Source organism: Molothrus ater, chromosome 3 (assembly GCF_012460135.2).
Source record: "Molothrus ater isolate BHLD 08-10-18 breed brown headed cowbird chromosome 3, BPBGC_Mater_1.1, whole genome shotgun sequence".
In the NCBI taxonomy this organism is placed as follows: domain Eukaryota; kingdom Metazoa; phylum Chordata; class Aves; order Passeriformes; family Icteridae; genus Molothrus; species Molothrus ater.
In genome coordinates, this window is record NC_050480.2 from 105,379,549 (window position 1) to 105,404,406 (window position 24,858).

A 24,858-nucleotide genomic window follows, 5' to 3' on the forward strand; every position below is an offset into this window, starting at 1 on the left:
CCTGTAGGAAGTCATTGAGGATTATGCAAGAGTGTTTGGGAAGGTTGGATATGTGTATTTAACAAGGAGCAGCAGGGAAATCTGACCTCTTTTGAATATCATTTTCAGCATACAATTAATCTAATTTTCAGGAAGACTGTAAAGGCTGATTACAATAACAAACTCAGAAGTGACATCCATCCTAAAGAAATTAATTGTAGGTGAAATTGAATCAAACTCAGTGAATGGGATTCAACTGCCATAATGTAGGTGCTATGAGATGTATTTCCTCCAGCTACAGTTACAAAAGCATCTGCAACTCCAGTGAGTCCTTTGCCATATCTGCCAGTCTCTACACTTTGCACCCCAGGACAGTTTTAGGAAGTGAGAAAAGGCAGTAGATGCCTGTTTTCAGACAACTGAATCTTGCTTTGTGTCTCCCTAAAGTTCCTCTTTGCAAAATTCCTCAGCATTAAAATTTTAATTATGACTGCAAATAAACTTGAATTACTGGGCTGATGAGGCCAAGAATAGAAACCAAACCAAACATAAGACAATTTAAAAAAATCAATGAAACCGGTGCAACATAATTATGAGCCCCTTGGCTCCTAATTGTGACTTAGGTTTTACTTGCATTCTATGACCAATTGTTGCACAAGAGTTTAATACTCCAAAAGCTGATTTGTTTTGGTCTGAAGTGCTACCCAAACATTACACTGTAAGTAAAAGCTAGTAATGAGGTGTTTTTTTAACATCAGTAATCTGTTGCTTTGTTCAAATATAAAAATGATTTAAATTTTTTCAATATTTCAAAAGGATGGGCAAAAAAGGATGCTTCAAAACAGCAAAACTCATGGTAATATAAAGACCTAAATGGAAAAAGAAACCAAAGAAGGTCAATCATGTTGCTCTTTGATATAGAAGGAATGTGTTTGGGGCCTAGAAATGAAAAACTATCACTGTATTTTGACCACCAAAATATTAAATATAATTTTCTTTGACCTTTTATTCCATTAATTTTAATAACACATTTCAGCTGTACTGTGTGGCACTAAAGGTAAATTTATTAAGACCTTTATCTGTCAGCTGTGCTTGAGAAATGCTAAATATTTTATACAAACTATATAACTAGTGAGCAAATACATCTTTTCACAATAAACATAAAATGGAGAAAATTTAAATACCAAATTCAGAGAGATCCTCTCCCAGCATACAAACCACCTGTACTACATGAAGCTGTCTCATGCAAATATCACAAGTTCACACCATCAGAAAGAAGAAAAATTCCCCAGCTTCAGAAAGAAGACATATATATCTTGTAATGCTACTGAATTTAAAGCCACCTCAGGTGATGGCAACCTATATCCACTGTCTGCAGCACTGAAATCTTGTTTGTTTTCCCCAGTTCATACCTCTGCAAAAAAAGTGACAATTACCACTGAATACTTTAACACTTGCATCAAGTAAGGCCCTCTAGTTCTTGTGAGTGAGGAAACAGTGAATAAGAAAATGGTACCCACCATCTGCATGACATATATGTTTTTGCAGAATTCTACCTTACTTCAAGCTGTCTCTTTACCAGGTTGAATTATCCTTTCCTGTTCACTCATTATGTGAAAGTTGTCATAAAATTTGTTGCCATCCTCTTTACTTTTTCCAGATCTATTACATAACTTTTGAAATGAGCAGGATTTGTTTCAAGGTTCAGATACATATGGGTGCCAAGTACTCAACTCTCCTTTTAGTCAAAGGAAGTTAGCAGACAAAACAGGCCAACTGATAAGCTGGGAAGGGCTGACTAAAATTGAGATCTATTTGCATTTCAGAGACTCCCATGCAGATAAGACATGAGACCTGGGCAAAGACACATTCCTTTTCTGTGCCAGAGGCCAGGAGGGCTAGCTTCAACAAGGTCAGCATATGTGAGCATAAGTACTGACTGTGCTCAGGCCAGCTGCTCTGCCAGATCAAATGAGTGCAATGGGAGCTTGTCCTCCTGGCATACCTATTGCCTTCTGCACCTATTGGCTTCCACATCTCTTGGCTTCTGCACATAACTGTCTAAATCTGGAACTTCAGCCACCCCCTCCCTGCTCTGCCCAAACCCCCTCCCCAGAGGAGAGGTTTGAAGCTGTGTGCAGTGTGCAATATATTGTCATGAAAGTAAAGCTTCCACCTTATACACTAGTACAGGGTTTATCTTTCAGATTACTCTTTTAACCCTTTCTCCCCTGTTTAATTGCTGATATTTCGACTGTTTTCCTTAAGAAATAGCTGGTGTGATTCTGTCAATACTCTACCTGCTTTCTAAGTATGCTTCCTTGCTTGAATACCTGAAAATAGAGGTTGTGAAAGTAAGAATTGTGAAAAGAGTTGTGAAAAAGTCAACTACGTATTCATATCTATATGCTCATACGCTTAAACTAGAATGATCGTCAGTGAAGATACTATTTTTTGTTAGGCACTAGTAAATCCAGTTGTAAGACATAGATAAATTGAAGACACAGTTTTAAAAATATGATTATTATTTATCATATAAATAATTCATGGAACTTTTTTTTTCCTTTTAAAAAACTTGTGTTCTCTGTGGAAGTGTTTGGGGGGAAAAAAAAGGTCTCAGCATGGGGAGACGATGGTTGTACTGGATGAAAAAAATAGTTTGTGCTTGAACCATGTAAATTAGAAAAAAACATGGCCAGTGAGATTAATTCAGTTGGTTGGAGCTTGGTGCTAATTAGGCCAAGGCTGTGGGTTCCTATATAAATCTCTGCATAGGCCATTTCCTTAAAAGTTGGACTCAGTGATCATCGTGGGTCCATTCAACTCAGAACATTCTGTGTAATTCTGTGATACTGCCTGGTCTTCTCTTACAAATGCAAACCTTCACTGTGGTCAAAGTAGTTTAAAGCATTTTAGATTTTTTTTAAGGATATCACTGTAAAAAAAGAAAAGCAAATATTCTGGTCATGGATTATGGTATTCTGCTTAAAGATGTATGTGTTTGGCCATGCACTAGAAAAATATATAGAAGAGGGAATAAAAGTGAAGAGTTTCTTTGGATAAGATAACAGTTAATATTTAATCCAAATACAGGGTTCAGATAAGGGAGGGTACATAAATCTTGTTTTCTGCCAAAACAACTTTTTATTTTTCTCAAGAGGTTTCTAATTCAGTAATTAAGATGTAATTATCAAATTAGTGAACAACATTTTAGAGCATAATTATCACATTAGCTAATAACTTCTTAGCATCTAGACTGTTAATAAGAAAAAAAGTCTGCATCCAATTGAAGATCAATCTAAACCCAAACTCTGGATATCTCTAGTGCTGAATTTCCACATATAGATGGAAACAGAGTAAAAGTATATACTGTGCAACAATCATTTGCACATTGCATTTCAGTCATTAGGAACATAAACACTGTCCTTCTCATGGAAAAGATTAATTAGGTAATTATTAAGAAATAGAAGTGACAGTCAAATTTATTGCAAATTACAGAGGAGTGTAAGGTATTCAGTATCTCTGATATCAGTTCAGATCAAATATTTTTACATTCTGTTTGTGTATGTCACTTTCCCATTATTCCTCTAATAATAATACTGCAGGCTGTGAATTAAGCACTGCTGGATTATCACTGGAGACTTGAATCAGTATCTGTGATATGCAGCATCCTGAAACAGACCCTCTTGTGCCCCATTAAACATTTTTACTTCTTTACTTCAGGGGCCCAATGGAATCTGTTCTTCACAGGAGTGTGCCATAAATTCTTAGTTTCTGACACACTCAAATTTTATATACATTGGCATGCTTTTTATTGATATTTATCACATAAATTAAATTATTTTATGAATATGAATCCATGGCAAAATTTGTGCATTTGATGTTGCGATTTAGAAGAGAATTTAAATTTGTGTTTCTTTTATTTATGGAATTGATATAGTAAATTTCCTTCTTTTTTTTTTTTGGCTAGCCATGTCTAAATTCCTTTGCTCAATTAGTCATATTGAGATTTTATTAATCTTGGGTCACATTACAAAGTGTGTAAGCTTCACTATTGCTGTAACTTATGAAATAGGCAAGTTCAAGAAATCTGAACCAACATATTTTTAAAACTAAAATTAACTCTGCTCAATTTAGCAGCAGAAGCACCTAATATCTCCGCTTTTGAAAAGAGACTTGTTTTCAATTTTCTCTTTTATCAACACTAACAATTTACAATAACACTGAAGAACCATCTCTTTCTTACTTGGCATTTTTATCATCAGCACCTACTATTATTCCTACTATTATTTTTTAATCATACTACTTACTTGTTTCTGCATTCAGAGTACATCCCTCCCCCGTTGCCCTTAATTTTTCTTTCCATAGCTGAAGAATCAAAAAGATAATCAGTGAGAGATTACAAGAGTACCCATTTTTTGCAGTCCAAGTTCATACATCAGGAGAGAAACAATGAAGATTTTTCTAATAACGTTCAATAACCCACGTTGGTCTTCTGAAAATTGCTTCTAAGTATCTAGAGAAGATATGCTTGTGGTAGCAAAACCATATTTTAACCAGGGTAGAAGTACTCTTGACAAAAGTGATCTTGATGAGATTGTTGATAAGATGAAAAGATAATGACTTAATTTCTAAGCAACTCTCTAATGTAAACATTTTTGGAAGCTGAACATTTGAATACTGCAGTGGAACATTAGTAATTTTAACAGTGTTTATCACATTTAAAACTCATCCATCAGTCTGATTTTGAAGGGTTTTCTTTTGTTCTTTTTGGGTTTTTTAATCTTTGAAGACTAATATAAATTTTTCTGGTATTTCACAACATTTCTATAGCAATGATTTCAAATGGTTCAATTGTAATACAGTCAGAAAACATTTTGGAAAGAAGCAAAAATGCCTCAAGCAGTACTGAAAGAAAAGCTCTGTTTCAGTGGCTTTAAGGGGGAAATGGAATCAATAAACAGTTCCAGTGAATGTATTGTAATATGGCAGCTGTAGGACGTAGTAATGAATTACTATTAAGTAAGGAAAACATGATGCAACAAACTAAAAATTGGAAAGTATTTTCTTGAAATATAAAAATAATGGAAAAAAACCCCATTCTTACTTTATGCAAGAATAGGGATTGTTCATATTTAAAGTTCATATTTTTATAAAGTTCGTACTTTTTATAAGTTCATATTTTTATAAAGAATAGGGATTGTTCATATTTAAAGTTCATACCACTCATAGAATTATATTGGTGCCCTGCATCTGTTACACAGATGTGTGTATGTGCATATATATATATACCTATATCTATATATTTTTATATATATATATGTAGTCTACATATGTCTTGTCCTTTTTCTTTTCCCCTTGATTAAATTAGATAATAGGAATTGCTTCAGGTTACTGAAGAATTCTATGCATGGCAATCTTGAGTGAAGGAAGAAAAATATGAAAACGCAGTTTTTGAACTTGCTTAAATAACTCAAATATCTAAAGTTCCGATCGCTTAAATATTAAGCATTAAAAGGAAAAAAAAAAAAACATCCTAAAGCTGAAAATAACCATTTAAACATTTAATTTCTGAAGAAGATTCTGTGCAGGGGTCCAGTTATTAAAGTTTCACCTACTTTAATGATGGCATCCGGCAGGCCTTAGGTCAGGCTTTTTTTTTTGTTTATCCATTTGTAAGATTCAAATTTTAGTCTTTTGTGACTGTAAATTAACTTTTTATTGGCTTTCTTTAATGTCCAAAGTCATGGCAATGAGTATTCTTAAAGTTTAGTTTAAGAAAGAAATGGATTTTTTATGGCATCTTCCCAATTCCAAACTTTTGTGAATACTTTTAAGAAAGTTTTTTTTTCTTTGATATTTTTGGAAAGAGGAAATGGACCTTATTTATTTTGAGGTTTAGATAGGTTTAAGTGTGAGAATTTTTTTTTCTTATTGAAAAAAATTGCATATTTTGTGATTCTCATTTGCTGAACGCTGCAGTGTTTGGTGTGTTGCTTCTAAATTACCTACTTGGTCTTCAGCAGAGTGAGTGAAATTATCTGGATAACTGCGATTTGACCCTGAAGGTACTTCTGGCTAGCACATGCTGATATTTGATGTTGAAGATGCATTAGAAATTACCTAACCAGAAAGGGCAAGCAGAAGGAGACCTGACCATATGACACCAGTCTGTTGAAGTGCACTGGTGTTGTGGCAGGAATCAAAGAATTAAGAAAGCAAGTAGGAAGCTACAGGCGGGGACTATTGATTACTCAGGAAGAAAACCTGAGTCCCCACCCTGAATTTCTCTCCCATTTCAGCATTTTCTACAAGAAATTGATTGGATAAGAAGCAAATAATCTAGAAATTGTGGAATGGCCCCTCTTTTATAACTAGCAGAGGCATATAGAAATATAAGATAATTTCAGGGTTGCTCTTGTTTTTTGATTCTTGCAAACTGAAAATTCCTACATGGTGGCCTATCTTCTGTCAAAATGAAAAATTACCTTATATGAAAGTGTGCTTTCTGCTGGTTAGGACATCATTCTGAACACTGTGTATAATAGATTTTGTTTTTTGCTTTATAGGCACATGCTTTAACAAGTTTGCTTTAAAAAAAACCCTAATAATCACATAATCAAAAGCAGGATATTTTCTTGAAGTTGTCTTTCCATGTAAGCTGCACATTTAGCCTTTACTAATTGTATTCTAACTTCTTTGAAATTTAAGCCCTTTTCTGTTTCATCTTTAAATGCTGAGAGATCCAAGCATGAGTGTCTAATAATGCAGTATAAGAAGTATAATCTCTACCTGCTTGGATGTCTTTAGATCCTGGAAAACCTTTCTGCTTTCCAGGAATTTTGAAGTGATTTCTGGTAACTCTTGAACCATGGTCTCTTTGAATTTCTTCTGAAAATTCTGAAATGCGACTTTTCTAAGCTCTGCTTGAAGGATGGTGGTAAAATTTGACATTCTTTCCTGACTCTTGTTTACCTTATTAAGGGAAAACTGAAAAAAAATCCCTTCAAACCCATGAAACACAAAAACCCAAACCAAAAGAAAAAAATCCCCACATTTTTCTACAGCTTATGCATATGGATGTATTAGTAAAATATACTACAATATTGTAGGAGTTAAGTTCAAAATAAATTTACTTTTTTAATGTTAAAGTAATGCTAAAATGTTAACAAATGTTATTTCTTTTAAGTGAGTCACTTTTCTTTTAAAAGCAAGTGAAAACTTGGAAACCATTTCCTTCGTTGTCTGTGTATGGTTTGGCTTCTCAAATGAGATTCCAGACACAAACTGACATTTAAGAAGACAAATTACATGCATTATAATGGAAAATAAAAATCCTGGCCTGGATGCAATATTATTAGCATTTTTCTATGTTCTTTATGATGAGGTTAGAGAACTGGTTGTATCAATGTTCTGATACATGTTATGACTCTTTCTAGAATGAAAATAAATGGGTTTTGATTTGTCTGTCTTTGGACTTATAAGTAGGGAAGTTAGAAGATGGTAACTGCCCAGTTAGTAGCCTATTAACAGATGTAAAAATTTCCTGAGGACCAGTTTAAGACTATTTCTCTAAAATTTAGGCATTTAAGTTTGCATATTACCTTCTTTAAAGAAGTTTTGGAGAAAAAAGTTTTCTTCATGAATGTTGAGAAACTTTTCATCTGGATATTGACTATCTCCAGAAAAAAACAAGGGAAAGAAATAAACATGTTGTTTTAAGGGAGCTCAAAACATTTTGTTACCCAAAGTAAGGAAAAACACGTTTTAGCAAAATCTCCTGAGGCCATTTTTGTAGTCAGACTTAATTTATTACTTTGTTTCCTTTTGTTACAGTGAATCATGAGAGGCTAATTATTATGTGAGTGTGATAATTACACTGATATTATCAAGTGTATTCTGTAATACATTGCTTAGCATGTGAGAGAAAGATAATGTACATCCCTTAAGGTGGGAAGAAATCTTATGGATAGTACATTCTAACATTGTAGATGAACGTGTTCAGGTATTATTATTTTATATGTCATCCTTACTTGTGCTCTATTGATATTCTGACTGAAAGGAGCATTATTTGTAGAGATGCTATCAAAAGCAGTATTTTATAAATATACTGCATATTTCAGACTAGTAATATTTTTAAGCTGTGTTTCATTTATTAATTTTCAAAGCATATTTGTGCTGATGAAAGGAAAGATTCTAATGCATGTTATTTGTCACATCTGACTTGAAGATGCTAGAATCCACCCAGTTACATTTAAAATAACTTTGAGGATACTTATCATTTGCATGCACTTAGCTTTTAAAACCTTTTTCATCAGTTTTATAAGGTAAGGAAAATTTTGTTCAAATGAGATCTACAGTTACTATTTCCTCATAGTGTTCCTTATTATTTCCCTGCATTTAAGACAAACCAAACTCTTTCTCTTTTGATATTTGATTTTTGCATTGACAATATAAACATAATGCTGACTGATTATTTAGCCTGTTCCATATTGTGCAATCAAAAAAGATACAGTTTTATTTATTATTATTTATTATTAAATCAATAGATAATTCAAATCCTTTTTAGGATTTCAGCATACCTAAAAGTTGGCAGTTTCATGACACTAAAATGTCAGTTGAAGTATAACTTAGATGCTGAAGCTAACAGTTCTATGCATTTTAAACAGCAAAATTTGCAGGATCCTGTGATTGTGGCTTCATACACTGATGCCATGAACAGAAATTATATCTCATTTCAAAACATATTGGATTCTCCAATAATTGTGCCTGTATTGCAATGTTGAGATGTTTTGGGATGAAATATTTATTTTAAAGAAAATTATCTTGTCCAATAATGTGCAGGAAATCAGTAGCAATGAAAGCCAACCCCTGAAATTCCTGATCCTGCTTCCTTCCTCCAAACCATGTGTGCACTCAGAATGGATAAAGGTTTCTGCTGAAGTGTGCTATCTTTTTCCGCAGCGCTGTATCCACATAAAACCAGCTTCAAAGTCAAATAACCAGCATTTTCTTTGTCAAGTAATCCTTTTCAACTTTTTTCCTGTTGTGAGATTCAGAAAGCTTTCAATATAATTTTGAAAAGAAGTAATAAAAATGTGGTATTGTTCAGATTCACACAACTGTATTTGAAATCTATAATTCCATAAACTACATTACTTTATGGAAAACGTTGTAAAGAAGAAAACTTTTCATTCATTTTTAACATCTTGTTTGAGAGTGATTCAATTTCTTAAATCCTGTTCCAGACAGAAGTAAGTGGCTAAGACGTAATTTTCTACTGTATTTGTAGGAAGCACAAAGTCTAAGCTGCCAACCTTTAAGGAGTTCTTTGAACCATCTCTGTAACTTTCAAATCCATAACAGGACCTGAAAGAGGATTATCAGTACAGTGCACAGCACACTTGATTAGGACTAAAATGCCTTCAGCCAGCAGCCTCTATCAGTCCCTGTAGCTCAGCACCTACTGTGCCTCCTCCTCGCAGTGCTGTGCGTGCCATGGCAGTGATATCGGGGGTTTTGGGATGAGCCTCTTCAGTGCCTTCTGGCTGTAACTCTACTGGAGAAGTGTAGTCCATTCACACTTCCAAAAAGCCATCATCCCCATCTCTGCAAATGTCTATAGTGTAATACTTCCTCTGAACTCTCAATAATGTGCTTTTGACTTATTATCTTCTCCATGTGGTACCTCCTTGCACAGTCATTGGCTCCAATTACCAAATGGCCAATTTGAAATTGGAAAATGTCAGATAAAAGCATATATTTTAATAGTATAATACCTGACAGAATTGCTTTCATTCTGTCTTGACACACTTTTTAGAAAAGTTGTTTATCACGGATACTAGCCACTCCTTTCTCCCAAATTTTGCAGCTAATTGAGCAAAGTCTGTCTGAGAGATCATGTTTTCTGAATATGAATTAATCAGTCAAAAAAAGGGATTGCTATTTGTCACATCAGGATTACATCTGGGCAGCATAATTACCTTAGATTCAAAGTATTGACCTGAGGTGAAGGAAAAGAAAAACAAATCATTCCTAGAGAACTTAATATAAATTTAGTAGTAAAATTTAAATATATTTATATGTTTTCAAAGTAAAGTGGTGGGAATAAATGTTACTGGGATTTAAAATAATTTTTTCTCCAGACTCTCAGTCCCATTTTAATGGTACTTAAGAAAGAGGTTTTCATTGATATATTTAAAGAGCTATTGTATCATTAAAAAAAATAGTGTTCATGTCACATGTGACTGATGCTAGTTTTTATAAAGCATTAGTAAAGACCTTTATAGCTGTCAGTAAATTTGTGCAGATTGGTGTCTGTGGATAATATGGCTAAAATGTTAACAAATGTATAGCTATTAAAAGCTAGTATGTGTATGTGCAAGACCTCTATCCAGCTGGTTTGATATTAGAAAAAAAGAAACTTAATTTTATATCATCAAACAAGGAAATCACAGCTAAAATTAAAATTAAGATTAATGTTGCTGTTTTCATAATTTTGTTAATGTGAAAAATGTTATGTGTGAATGATTTTTGAATTTTTTTATCCAGGTTTCACATTTTAAAAACCATAGAAGTTTTAATTCTGTGTATATAGTTCATACATTTACAATATCATTAGAACCAGTTATTTTGGGCTAAGTAATTTCAAGTAGTCTGTAAGCTTCATAATGACTGATTTGAGAGACTGTGATCTGAGGTAATGTGGCCTTCTGTTACATGTTTAAGGGTTTAATTTTTCAGAGGGCACAGACTGCAAAGTAGCCTGTAACTGTAATTAGATGGCATTAATTTCTCATGAAACAAACAGGTGACTGTGACTGTACCAGAAACAAAGGAGAAACTCTTTGATTTAATATTAGCCAGATTTGCTATTAGCTTGTAGGAAGTCCTACTTGGATACTTTTGAAGCTTGCTTGAATGAGGATTTTTTCAAGTAGGTAACAGAAGCTCAGGTTTCATGGTATGCTGCTATTACAGAAGTTCTCTACATTAGGAAATCTCTCCTTTTCTATATGTAAGAGAAAGAGAGATTTCCTAATAACTCGGTCTGGAACTTATAGTTATGTAGTGATTCATGCAATTTTGTTCTTTCTGCTGGGTTTTGTCAGGTGTTACATGGAGATGATAATACAAAACACACAAGAGGGTGATTTTCAAAGGGGACCCTGTTGTGGAATGGAAATGGAAAATTGAATCAGAGGGTTAGCCTATTATTTTTGAAATTAGGTACTTTAGAGTAGGAAGCATTTTTTTGGGGGGATAATTTTTGCCAAGATGTGTAACAAGTTTACTTTTTCTTCCCCTCCAGATGTTGTGTTTAATAAAATTATTTGAAAACTGGGGAAAACGGGATGACTTGTAAACAGTAAATGTCAATTCTACTACAGTTTTTTTGACAGAAAATGCAGTTTGAACAGTTTCATGATAATCTTTTTTGACTTATATAATTATGAACTATTTTAGATTTTCTTTTTCCTTGGAAAATATTAAGGACATCTGCACTTTATCCTTTTTAGTAAAATATTACTATCCTTTTTTTTTCAATGATTTGTGTTTCTTAAGAAATGTAATTGAATAACATAATGGAATAAGTAATACTTATTCCGGCAGTATTACATTGATGATTGATTTTTTCCTATTTGTTATGGTAAAAGAGCTTGGTCATAGAAAGGCTTTTTAATAGTGTCAATTGATGAAAAATCCTAATGGATTTCAGGTACATTAAAAGCAATTCTTTCATATCAACATTGATAGGAAAATTGAATTATCCCAGATGTCACTTCACAGATGCAGTATTTAAAGAATATTTTTTAATTGCTCTGGCTTATCTGGCTTGGATTGGCATGCCTGAAATATTCCTCAGGTGTTGATCACCCCAAAAAATCTAGTAAGCTTTATCTAAATGGTTACTGTGATAGTAAAAACTGGAAGTGCTCAGCTGCACAGCTATCAGCTACTGTACACAGCCTATAAAACTTCATGGGCTACAGATTGAGCTGTAGAAACGTGACCTCATATTCTCTGGTGTTACTATTATGGGGCAGAGACAAACTGCCTTATCATTAACTCTGTAAATGAAGAAGCTGTGTATGAGACCATTGGAGCAAGTTAAGAATAACATACACATTTCTTTTACTGCTTTTAAGTTTTTTCTTTCTGTTCTGGGGTAGTAGTGGAATTTCAGGCTATTCCTCTCAGATGCTGCTCGTTGCATCTGAGAACTAATGTTTCTGCCTACCATGGGTCTATAAACTCTGTCAAAAAAAAACCCCAAATCCTAACACCTGCATTTTTCAAGCTGCTAGACAGAGATAGGCATTGGTTTGGCTGCTTGTCCCCATACAAATGGCAAGATTTATGACTCTTCTGTCTGCTTATCTAAAGGCTTGCAGTGCATTCCTCAATTTGATTATTAATAAGGCTATCCTGAATACAAAGTAAAGCAGCAGTAAAGAAAAGCCTGCTTGGGAGGGAGCAACATGACACAGTATGCTCTGACAGCTTCTGGATACCACTATCCCTTCATAATTGAGTATATCTGAACTGGAAAGGCAATTCTTTTATTTTCCTTTCCATTTTATAAAAAAAAATGCAATGTAATTAATGGATTGTCTCCCAGTATTAAGCCAGTGGATTTGCATGACATAGTATTTAAAAACAGTGTGTTTTAATTTTTTTACTATTTTTGCATACTCAGTAACAAATAGGAACACAATAGTAAGTTTAAAGTTACTGAATAAGTTTCTATTTCCTGTGCAGCAGTGGAAAAGCACCATTTAAAATTTTTCATTCTTGTCAATGCTTGAACTCATTTATGTGTCTTTGCTGAGCATCCTGGAAACATCTAATGCATAGACTTCCAATCCTTCCAAGTTTGGAGGGATTCTCCATCTGGAGGATGAGGATCCATTTTTTTAATATATTCTGATATTCAGAATTCAGACATGTGTCTGTCTGAGTTCCTGGTCTTAGCAGTTGAGTTCAATTTAAACTAAATAAATGTTCAATTAAACAACGGTGTGTGAGTATGTGCTGTATCAGCTCGGCCAGAGCTGTATTCACTTGTGAGGAACCTGGCATTTTCAGCCATTCTGCATATTAGTAGGACATGAAACACTTTTGAGAACCAGTTGATTTGAGTCTCTTAGTGTGAAAGTTATGATGAACCTGCCACCATCTGAAGTATTTTACCATATATTTTACTAAACTGAAATTAAAGGAACCTGGGAGATTTTTGACAACATAAAGCCTAGAAAATAGCTAGGAATCTTCAAATATATGGTCTACTTTCTATTTCTCTAGGGTTCTTATTTTTAATTTCAGTATCTACCTAGTGCAAAATGTGAAAATATTCAGGAGCTGAAAATAAGTTTTCCTTCTCCTAGCAAAATATCCTAATCATAGAAAAATAGAAACAGGTTATTCTACTTCTCTTTTTCTTAGGACTGGAAATATACCCTGAAACAGACAGACCATATGATGCCAGGTTTGGGGTTTTTTTATCACAGGGATAGAGAATAAGTCAGTGAGTGAGGGAAGAAATCACTGAATGGTGTATGTGGACAGTTACACATCATGGACACTCACAGGACATGTCGTGCTATATGATGGACTGTCACTAACATTAGGAGTTACCTAGATAGGCAAGGTCAAAATAAAATTTCTCTTCCTTCCTTTTTTTTGTGCTGAGAGTAGTGGCTGAATCTTTGACAGAGAATTTCCAGTCTCAAGGATTTAGAAATCAGTATAATGAAAAATGCTGATTTTTAAAGAGGGAAGGTTGTACTGAGCTTCAGACACATGGAAATTAGAGAATAAATCTTCCAATGTAAAAACTTCAGGAGAACCAAGAAACTGTAATGTTTATTTATTTTAATTAATCCATTTAGCTTAGGATATAGTTAGGATTTCCTAATTGTTTGTGTGATACTGGTTTATTCAAATATAATTGAATAACTGCCATCCAGATGCCTTAGGAAAGCCTATGAAATCTATTTTAATTTTCATTTTGTTCATGGAAATGTCTTTTGATTGTCTCTGAATATCTATACTTATAATTTAACTAATTTTTGGATTTCTGCAGCAATTTAAAAGTATTTTCCCCAAATCAAAATACTCTCCTCCTATATGTCACCATTTGAATTGCAATGCTTAGATTCTGTAAGTTTTAGCAGCACAAAAGCTTGTCTATTAGAATGTTTTCCTGAACAGAGCACTCCAGTAACTTCAAAAGCAGTAGGTTGCCTTTCATGTTCATATTTGATTATTGTGAAAATAAACATGGTCCTTTTTTGAGTTTTAATGTGTACTAGGCTTATATATTTACTGAACACTATCTAAGTTTCTTTGGCTTGAGCTCTGTCAGTTTTGTTAATATTGGTTACTGAAGATATTGAAATTTTTCTTATGAGTCTGCTTTCCCTTCATTGCCTCTTTTCTAGTTTGAAATGACTAAGGCTTAAATAATTATTAGTCACATCTTATCTCAGTGGCAAGGGCTTGTGCTTTTAAAGTAATATTGTATGAGCATCTGCTCCTATGGCTCTTGCCAGAAATTAAAAGGCTGATCTGCAGGAAAAGGAGGTTAACACCTCAGTTTTGTAGTGAGAAATGTATTGCAAGAGGAAGAATATTTGCAAAGCCAAACAGCCTTTTATATTTAATACTATCAGTAAATAGTAAATACACATTTTTGCTTTACCAACAGTTTATGTGCTTGGTTACTCACAAGACTGTTTACAAGCTGACTGCAGTTTTTGAAGTTTAGTTTGATCCAGTCACTGGATATTCAGATTCTGAGAACTTCTTGTTGAGAAAGTAGCAGTGTTAAATAGAATTTTTTAGACAATACAAGTCCAAGTAACAACACTACTTTGGAAATGAATAAATACAAGCAAAGAGAGAGTGAATGAACAACATTCCTTTCAGAGGAACGATACCTGGCTTGTAATTAGTGATTCTGTGATGATGGCCATTGTCTGTCCATTAGAATTGACAGGTCTGTGTTAAATTGAGGGCTGAAGGGAGAATAAGGATATTGATCTTTTTTCTGAGGCATTCCGTGTCACCAGAGTAAGGACACATCTTCAAATTACTTTTATTGTCACAGTATCCTTGGTTTTTTCAGATCCAAGAATAAATTATGTTACGTCAAAGCGTGTATAAATTTACATTCTATGGACAATGATATCTCATTAATGAGAAAAGCTGATGCACAGCATTTTCTCACAAACATATTTGCTTCATTTAAGATGAAGGTTGGCTCAAAAGTGTTCTAGAAATTGTTTATTATTTGAGGCATGGCCTACTCTTAGCATGCCTTGTTTGGGGATGTTTTCATTGCAGGATAGAGATTATGCAGGGTGCAGTTTCTTGGATTCCTGTATTTACTGAGAATGTAGTTAACTTCTACTTGCAGTTCAGGGCAAAAGAGCAAAATCTGGACTTTTTGCTCAACATATTTATCAGTTCAGGCAAACAGTCATGCTAAAATATCTCTCCATTTAAATTTCTGGAGACAATTTGAGGCATCCCAGTTCTATGCTCCTTTGTATATTGTATTTTTAGTGAGCTGCCAAGTTCGTTATTAATATATTGTAAGTAGAAAGCAGGAATCCATAAGTCTCCCTTCCACCTGCCACACACACATAGGTCATGGAAGATCTGGAAGGGACAAATGTATTCATTTCAAATTTAATTATATAAAATAGTAACAATAGTGATAGTAGCTATGTAATAATTAAATATACTTCATCCATTCCTATTTTGCTTCTAAATTGTGTGGTTAATATATAATGCTACACTTTTTTTTAATTCACAATACTAAAATGAGTATTGAATGGAAAAAAGCAACAGGTTTTCCTTAAGGTAAGTTCCAATTGTTGCTGGTTTACTTATTGCTCGACTCAAAGCTCATCCAAATCATGAGTTGCACTGTATCAGGTTTATGGAATTAAATACTTTGGGCTGATGAATCTTTTCCAAAAGGATTATTAAAGATGCTATTTTATGAGCTTTTTGCTTACTAGTGTTTTTTTTTTTCTTTTTTCTCTGTTCCTCTACTAGGAGGCATTTTTGAGTGTGTGGAATCTGGTCCAATGGGAGCAGAAGAATTAGCCTTCAGATTTGCTGTGAACACAATCAACAGAAACAGAACTCTTCTGCCAAACACCACATTAACATACGACACACAAAAGATAAATCTTTATGACAGTTTTGAAGCATCCAAAAAAGGTAACCTTTTGCATATTTATTTTTTTTTTAATAAAGGACTAAGGCTTGCTTAGTTTACTTACCTGAAAAAATGTCTATCTGATGAAGCCATATGCAATGAGACTGACATTATTGTCACTGGCATTAAAGAGCTGATTTATTGAAGGTTGTAATGGTAATTGCTTGACAATTACATTGCCACCTTTGCTCCCTATAACCCTATCTAAAAGCTATTCCCTTAAATATTTAAAATCTGAAATAAATTTTGCTGAACATTGTGACTAGGGTGTTTCTTATACCAGCTCCTTTGGCGTGAGAAATTTCACTGTCTTCAAAATTTATCCAGCAAAATGTCAAGTTCCCCAAATTCTACTGGAAATAGGATTCAGTTTTAAACATTCAATCACTTCAAGTACATTTTCACAAATGCCTTTATATAGTTAATCACAGACTTTGAAAGGGGAGTAGTAGTTGTAATTTTGTGTGTCTTATACCAGCATGGCATAAAAATAAGCCTAAATATTAAGTCTGTGCTTAAGATTATCACTATCAGATACATGACTCAGCCTGAGTTAAGCTCTTTTCTCCTAACTATAAATTATATGTTTACAGAAGAATTAAGAGTAAAAATTAAGTTTGAACATTTTCCATAAATTTTAAAATCTTTGATTCTCAAAAAAAGAAAAAATCCAAATTTTCAGATTGCTTTACTTTTAAGTCAGGGACAATAGGCACAAATTTCTGCATCATTATTGTATCCTTGAAAGTGGAAACACCAAAAAGTTCAATAAGTATTTATGGAAGAAAGTACAAAGCTTCGTGTCAAAACTCCGTAAGACTGAATTTTGCACTGTATTACTTGCTCTTTAAAACCACTTTTCTTATAAATTGAAGAGCTAATTTCATGTGAATTCTATATGCAACAAAACAATAAGAAGGGTGAAAGAATTGGAGGTCAGCCTGCGTTTCTTATGGCAGGCTCCTAGCCTAAATCTGTCAAGTGATCTGGTCCCAACATGTCTCTCCCAAGCATTAAAGACAAAATTCTTTATACAATAAGGGATTTCTGGTGTTATGGTGGGCTAAGAAGAGTGAAAACACTTGATACAACATTAGATATTATACATAAGGGAAAGCTCCTGTGGCATGATTAATGTACATGAAGGACATCTTAAAAGTGGAATTTAATGCTAATTATATATTCAGTTTAGAACTGAAGGGAAATTTTTAGTGCTTTTATTGTAACAGATTAACAGACAATCTTGCTAATCTGTTTATCTGTTTATTTGACAGATAAATAATTCAAATATAGATTCTTGTTAGGCATGAAAAGAGAGTATCCTTATTTGTACAGAAATACAGTTTGGTCATTGAAAGATTATTACAAAAAATTGTCATGAAAATTGGACATTTTTCATGTATGAAAAATTATAGGCTAAACATTTATGCCTGGTAAGATGGTTTCTTTGCAGAGTAGCATGTATGGTAAAAGAAAGAGGAAAAAATGCACTTTTAATAGAGTATCTTTGAGTTGTTATTCTAGTGTTTTGGGTGATGGATTAAAGTGGGTTTTGAGAGAGGCTACTCTGTCCTTTCCATCTCAGCCAACAGTGAATAAAAGTGCTGAATCTTAATTCTGTTTCTTTCATTCTCCTTTCCTTCTCACCTTTCAAATTCAACTGCTTCCTGACTCCTGCACATGCTGACCTGTGAAATCTAATGAGACATTTTCTCCCTGTTCCTGGGGGAGGATGCAGACAGCACAGAAATTTCTCCTGAGATCTCTAATTCTTTAATTCTTTCCTGAGAAAATGCAACTACTTTTAGCCCTTACCTGGGTTTGCAAATATTATGTTGCTAATTCTTGTTAGACTATAATAGCTGAAATTAGAATGACAATGTGCTATTGATTAGACATATTGAATAGAATGCATATATTCCTTTTTCCCACTTGCATCTTGGATGAGAAAGCAACATTTTATTTGTAACTGCTCAGGCTATATCAAAATCTGTGTAATCTTCTAGTACTAATAGCTTTTTGCATCATCAATTCACAATACAGACAACTGCATTTGTGCTCACAGGTGTTTTAGTTCAGAATCAGAGGCTAAAGGTTAACACAAAATGGTTCATTTTATTATGATGGATACAAAGCAGAATTTTAACAATGAAGTTTAAGCATTTGACTCATTTTTGTGGTTCATTATCATGTCCATTAGTGAGCAGGCAGGCACTGCATCAAAAATAGCCTGTTTAGACCTCTTATTAACACATACTTTTGAAGTTGAATATAGATGAAATATTAATGGCTTTTTAAAGGTACAATATGAATAAGCAACCTGAAGTCAAGAAGATATTTCCAAGTTACTGTTTCAGTGAAGAATAATGTAAATGCAACAAAATATCCCTCAAAATTCTAGGAAAATTGGTATGCATCTGATAGAGCCAGTGCCATATTAAATCACGTGTGAAAGCATTGCATTATTCAAATCTCAGAAAGAGGAAAAAAAAAAGTCCATTGAAAAGCCATCTGGTAGCTATTGCTGTTGTTAGTGATCCCATTTACTGACATTTGCATAAAGCTTGTTGATTACTCTTAGGAAGGGCAATATTAGCATAAATGTTTTTTTATTGAGCTAGTCATTTAGGCAACACACCGAATAGCAATGAAGATCCTGTGTGTCTGACAAGTTTATTTAAACCACCGGTGCTCTGCAGCAATAAAAAGGTGTGCCAGTATAGTTTCTGGAATGCACTTGAAAGACTTAGCCATATTTTCATCAAGTTGAAAAGAATGTGCACAACAATTAATTTTGAATTGATGAGAAAAGCAATGCAGCAAGATGTGTTTCCACTGCTTGTTTCCTCAGCTGTCAGGAACACTGATGGTGGAGTAACAGAATTAATCAAACCCCATATAAATACTCGTGTCTAGTTTGGTTTTCATTACTTCTCTCTACCAAATGAGTTGTTTTCCCAGAAGGGAGAGTCTGCTTTTCAGAGCTGTGTACTTGTAAAAGTTATGCCTATGGTAGTGAACGAGATAGGAGCAGGGCCTTGGCTGAAACTCTGGTCTTCGGTATTGATTATTTTTTCCTGCCTTCTTTTGGCATGTTCTAACAAATATTCAACAAGATGATACTGGGGTGTACTGTGGGAGATTATACAGACCAGAGACTGCTAATAACAGTACAGGTAGGGCCACCCTGTATCAGAAAACAGGAAGCTGAGCCACTTGAATACAGCAGTATTATGTCAGTGACTCTCAGGGCCAGTTTTCTATACAAGTATAGCAAAACTGAGCATTTCCTGTTTTTAAGAAGGGGCACTTAATTTTTTTTCACTAACAGACAGCAATTTAATTTTAGGGAAAAGGCTGGTCCTTTAATTGTACTAACCAACATACCTATTTCAGATGCAGAAATTCAAATGTCCATTTTAATGAAATTAAAATGTGCCTGATAATTAACTTTGGGGTACTTCACATGTAAAATTTCTGAGTAATTAGGACTTCAGTAGAAGTAGTGGTGACTGATTGAGGAGGAAGTTATCACTTAAACAACCCAAATTAGGATACTGTCCTATTTGACCCTTTTCTAAATGTAAGATGCAGCTAAGCACAAGCCTATTTTATTCATCAGTACTTTTAAAAAGACACATGATTACTGGCCTTTATAGCTTCCACTGACATAGGAATGTTTATTAAACATAGCTGAGCACTGTTTAGATGTTAAGAGTCAATATTCATCAGTTTATAATGAAAGCTTGGAAGCATATTCTGAAGTTGAAATGTGTAAATGAAAGTGCTACACAAGAAGGAAGCTCTGTCAGTAAGACAGTCATATTTCATGGAGTGCCTTTTGTTTAATATGAATTGTGCAATACCTTTTGGCACACTGCCTTTTTTCCTCTCATCATTGACAGACTTCTGTCTCCTCTTCAGCCTGTGATCAGCTGTCCCTTGGGGTGGCAGCCATCTTCGGACCATCCCACAGCTCCTCAGCCAACGCCGTGCAGTCCATCTGCAATGCCTTGGGAGTTCCACACATCCAGACCCGCTGGAAACATCAGGTGTCAGACAACAAGGACTCCTTCTATGTCAGCCTCTATCCGGATTTCTCTTCACTCAGCCGTGCCATCCTTGACCTTGTGCAGTTCTTCAAGTGGAAAACAGTTACTGTTGTTTACGATGACAGCACTGGTAAGGCCAAAGCATCAGGCTGTGTGCACATCTATTCACATACACAAAGAGAGGGAGGAAGGGTGCCACTACTCATATTTCATAAATTAAGAAATCTTTAATAGTTTGCAAGAATTTTACGGGTAAGGCAGTGTACAACAAATAATGTGGACTTATTAGCATAAGTATTCTCATAAGTATGCTTCAGTTGCTGAATTATGTGTGTTTGAGCTCACAGCTGTCAATAAATTGGTCACACTCTGTCTGTGTTTTCTGCAGTGTCTTAACAGTTGCTAACAGCTATGTCTTTTGATTTTACTTAAAATTTAAACTTGGAAGAAAAATATGGTAACTTGAAAAATACACTAGTGTGCTCAGTGAAATAGAAAGCTTAAATTCTGGTGCTGCTTCTGGTGTTGGTTGAGTTTGAAAACAGATGCCATATTTGTTTGGAATTTTAGTATCTGTTTCTTCAGATAGAAGTGAAGAAGGAGCTCTGGTTTCAGCTCCTGGCAGTTGGACCAAAAGGAAGTTTGAAGGCTTGTTTTACAGATGAATTACAGGAGTTAAAATTAATTCCTGAATTTTCCAGCAGAAATATACTAGGTTATTACCTTTCCCTTAATCATCTTAAAATTTTTTTTTGCCTTTCAGTTTCACCTTGACAGTGGTGCCTTTGAAAAATGCTGTAAAACTTACATTTCATTTGAGGTCTAGTGGTGGTTAGAAATAAGACTTTGGTTAAGAGGAAAATATCACTGTAATGGGAGATAGAAGGAAGGTGCTTGGCCAAAGAAGACATATTAAATCTTATGGGAAATGCTGGTAACTTCTTCCATGCTGGCTGATCCATCATTGTCATGAAAAGAGCATAGGGAGTCTCAAGTTCTTCTTGTGGTTCATTGAACTGGAAGGCTGTTGATGTGCTCATTACATGATGCTACTCTCTATCCAAATCTGAAATAAAAAAAATTAGGATCAGGAAACAAAGTGAGGCTCCCTCTAGGGAAGACTAACTGTGCTAGATAAACAGCAGGTACTACACCAGGACATAAGACCTACTTGCATTCAAGCTCAGATAAGATGGATGTGTAGCTACCAAAAGATGAGGAGGGAGCAGAGAAAATGGTGCATAAAAGTGTTTATAACTGATATTTTCCCTTACGTAAAAGAAAAAAAAAATTGTTAAGGCAGGGACATTTAGAGGCTGCTTCATTACAAGTTTGTGGGCTGGTCTTACCAAAGGTTTCTGTAGCTTTACAGACCTAAGGCTAGCAATATGTAGCTTGTTTGTTTTTTTTTCTCTCTTTTTTTTTTCTAAATTTTTATCTATTATTTTTCTGAAATAGGAAAGGAAGCTAAATCCTCAAATTTTAACCAAATTATGAAAGAAATAAGTGAGTTGTGATGCTTAAGGTTTGTGTAAATTGGAGATATTTCACATTGATTAAAATCCTTTGGAGCTTAGCTCTTTTTTCAAGAACAGGTTATCTCTTAAAAAGTCAATTCCATTAGAAAATTCATATGTTTTAATACTTTGAAACTGCTTTGCTCAATAATGTCAAGTAATTCTCTACTGTCCAAGAAAAGATAAACCAAAAGAATACTTTGTGTTTAATGATCTCTTCATATCCAGAGATATATTGTTGGCAGCCTTGATAGGCCTCATCTCAATAAATCATGTTTTGAAGCCAGGACATAAATAGAAATGGGAAAGAAAATTAAAAAGAAGATTTTCTTGTATATATTTTGATCTACTTGTTCTAATTGGTATTACTGTTAATATTTGAGAGAGACAAAACCCCAAACATAACCTCTTTTAGAAAATTTTAAAATAAAATTCACAATGAATTATTAGATTGAGTTATTTAATCTATTTGAAAAGCATACAGACTTGTTCCAGGATATAATCTCTTTAAAATGATATTTCTTTCTGGAGTGGCCAGGCTCTTTATATTGTAAGAGTGGTAGCTCCCGTAATCTCATCTACAATATTTTTTGTTTTTCTCTTGAAATCTCTTTCTGTCTGAAGAGGCAGAAAAAAAACCCCAGTCTGTTTTAAAAAGGTTATCCTCTGTCTTTTTTTGTGGTGTTTTCTGTAAAGTGAACTTAAATTCTACTTTTTAAGGACTGTCAACTTCTCTTTGTTAGTAACATCTCCTATGGATAATTCCAGGACTTTAAAAGCAAATGACACTGCTGGGAAGTGCACAGCATCACTTGTCTTTGGAGTACATACAGGAACAACTCTTAGCTATGGGAAACTATTAGTCTTAAAGAAGCAGATTTTATATATCTGTTGGTGTTAAAGTGCAAACTGGTGGTTTTTGAGGCAGGGGGAGAGGAACCTTTTGAAAGGAAGTAGTCACTTGATCTTGGGAAGTGGCTCTCTCCTGTCATAGGATAAGACAAATATTCAGTTATGAGTCTGGGACTAGAGTTTAAAATGATGTTTCAACTAAGATTTAGAAATTTTGTTGTATGACTTGTGCCATTTTAAGACCTAATTACAAATCATTAAAATGAAGGCAATGAATACAAAATATTTATCACAGTTTATGTCTGTTTTGTCCATTTGATCAGTGATTCCTTAATGAAAGATGGATACACTTCTTAATTTCTTTTTTCTTTGTTTCTCTTTTAATCACCTACATTTTGCACTCTTTTATTGGATGGTTGTTGAGGATGATGGTATATGCCTTTTTTAATGATGATTTTAGAGCTATGGATTTCCTTTATCTGAATGGACAATTCCCCAAAGGCTATGCTGGTCAAGACAATAATTTGTTGGTATAGCAGCTACAGTAATAATTTAATTGCTAAAACTAATATTTTTTGGAGATTCATATTTGCTTTATGTATTTTTAGTAGTATTGTAAACATGGATACAAAAGCAGCTGATACTTTTATTATAGAGAGGAAAAAAAGGTATAAAGCATGCATAAACTAGGTCTGGATACTTCTCCAAGAAATTATCAATTTCCCACATGTCCTGCAAGATGGCAGGTTGACTCTGAGGAAAAGCATGATTTCATGTGATAAATACATTCTAAAAATATGTTTATCTACTTAAATATTAGGGCTCAGTTTATTGAATTTTCTAAGGATTTGCTCACGTTTAGTAATAATAAAGGAGAGATCACCTGCTTCAGAGCTAAAAAAAAATTGTGTCCATGTTCTTCATCTCAGAGTGGGATATATCTTCTAGGGTAAAAACAAATGGTAAAAGCTGTGTGGTTATTTGACACTTTGCAGCCAATAAAAGGCCATGTTAACTCTAGTGTCACTCCCAGAGGTATGCTAGAGACCAATACTCCAAGCGCACAGTCCAACTGCCCCTGGACAGTGGGGACATTGTGTCCAGCTCTATTCAATCCCCCAAGTTTCTACCTTGTATGAAGGAAAGCCATTTATGTGACTGATCCATGTAAGTGTAGAAGTCTTCCATACTATTTTTTGTGTCTTTCAATCCACAGAGTAGATGCCTTCAAAAAATTAAGGTGAGGTATCCCTGCCTCTGAGGACAGGATCGTAACTAGATGATGTTTAAGGTTCCTTCTAACCCAAACTATTTTATGATTCTGTGAGATGTATGAAATAGATATTTGTATTTGGTCTGGATCTAATTTGATTTGAGATTGGCTGGTATGAAGGTGGTAAAGGGGAAGTCAGTGCTTAGAGCCCAGTTTGAAATAAGAGAGAAAATTTGGAATCCCAGTCTCCCTTTGTAATAATGGAGATTACTGCTAAGAACAGACATTAGTTTGTTGTCTCCCTCTTTAAAGCATTCTCCCTATATTCTCAAAGAAGGAATAGCTGTGCATCTTATTCCTAATTTGAGACAAAGGCATAAGTTGTTTTTAATACACTGTGGGTAGCACATGGACCCTGGCCGTGCTTTATGATGCAGAAGTGGCTAAGTCAGAGAAGATGAATGTCTGCAGTCCAGCTATTGCTCCTCATATCAGACAGTGCTGGTTTGTTCTGTGCTGATCAGACCTTCCTCCTGTTCATGAGTGTGTAATGAGGAATGCAAGATAGCTTGCCACAGGAGAAAATAGAGATTGTGCCATGCTGAAATAGGTACAGGGAAGTTTCTAGAGGGATATGATCAATAACAGTGGAGTGAGCAAAGATCAGGTTGGGTACAGCGTAATAAGGAAGAGTCAAGACTGTACAAATAAGATGAAGTAGATGAATAAACTAGAGAGGTTAATTCTACCTTGACTCGGTAAAAAGAGATGCAGTTTTTACTGGGGGGATATGGTAATAGAAATAAAAATGAACATAGAATGGACAAAGGTTTTAATATTATAATAAAGCCTCTGCCCTGGTAGAATTGTATGGCGTAGGTATTGTTGCACTAAGTAGATGGGGTTTTTTCTTTCAGGAAATTAGAAATGTGTGAGTCCTTTTTTTGTGGATCTCTGGTTTAAGAGTCCTGCACTGACTTTCATTATTTTAATTTTTTTCTTTCACATTAA

General features: G+C 34.3%; 1 protein-coding gene across 6 annotated transcripts in view; it reads left to right on the forward strand.

Annotated features, from left to right (window-relative positions):
* The window catches only part of GRIK2 (glutamate ionotropic receptor kainate type subunit 2), a 358,260-nt gene that overhangs the window by 101,352 nt on the left and 232,050 nt on the right, over nt 1–24,858 (forward strand). For 5 of the 6 annotated variants that reach the window (XM_036379661.2, XM_054514245.1, XM_036379660.2 and 2 more), the window contains 2 exons: nt 16,048–16,215; nt 20,138–20,395. In XM_036379661.2, the coding sequence (XP_036235554.1) occupies nt 16,048–16,215; nt 20,138–20,395 (426 nt within the window). Of the gene's footprint in view, nt 1–16,047; nt 16,216–20,118; nt 20,396–24,858 lie in introns of those variants that run through there. The other variant, XM_054514247.1, reaches the window with a different exon arrangement.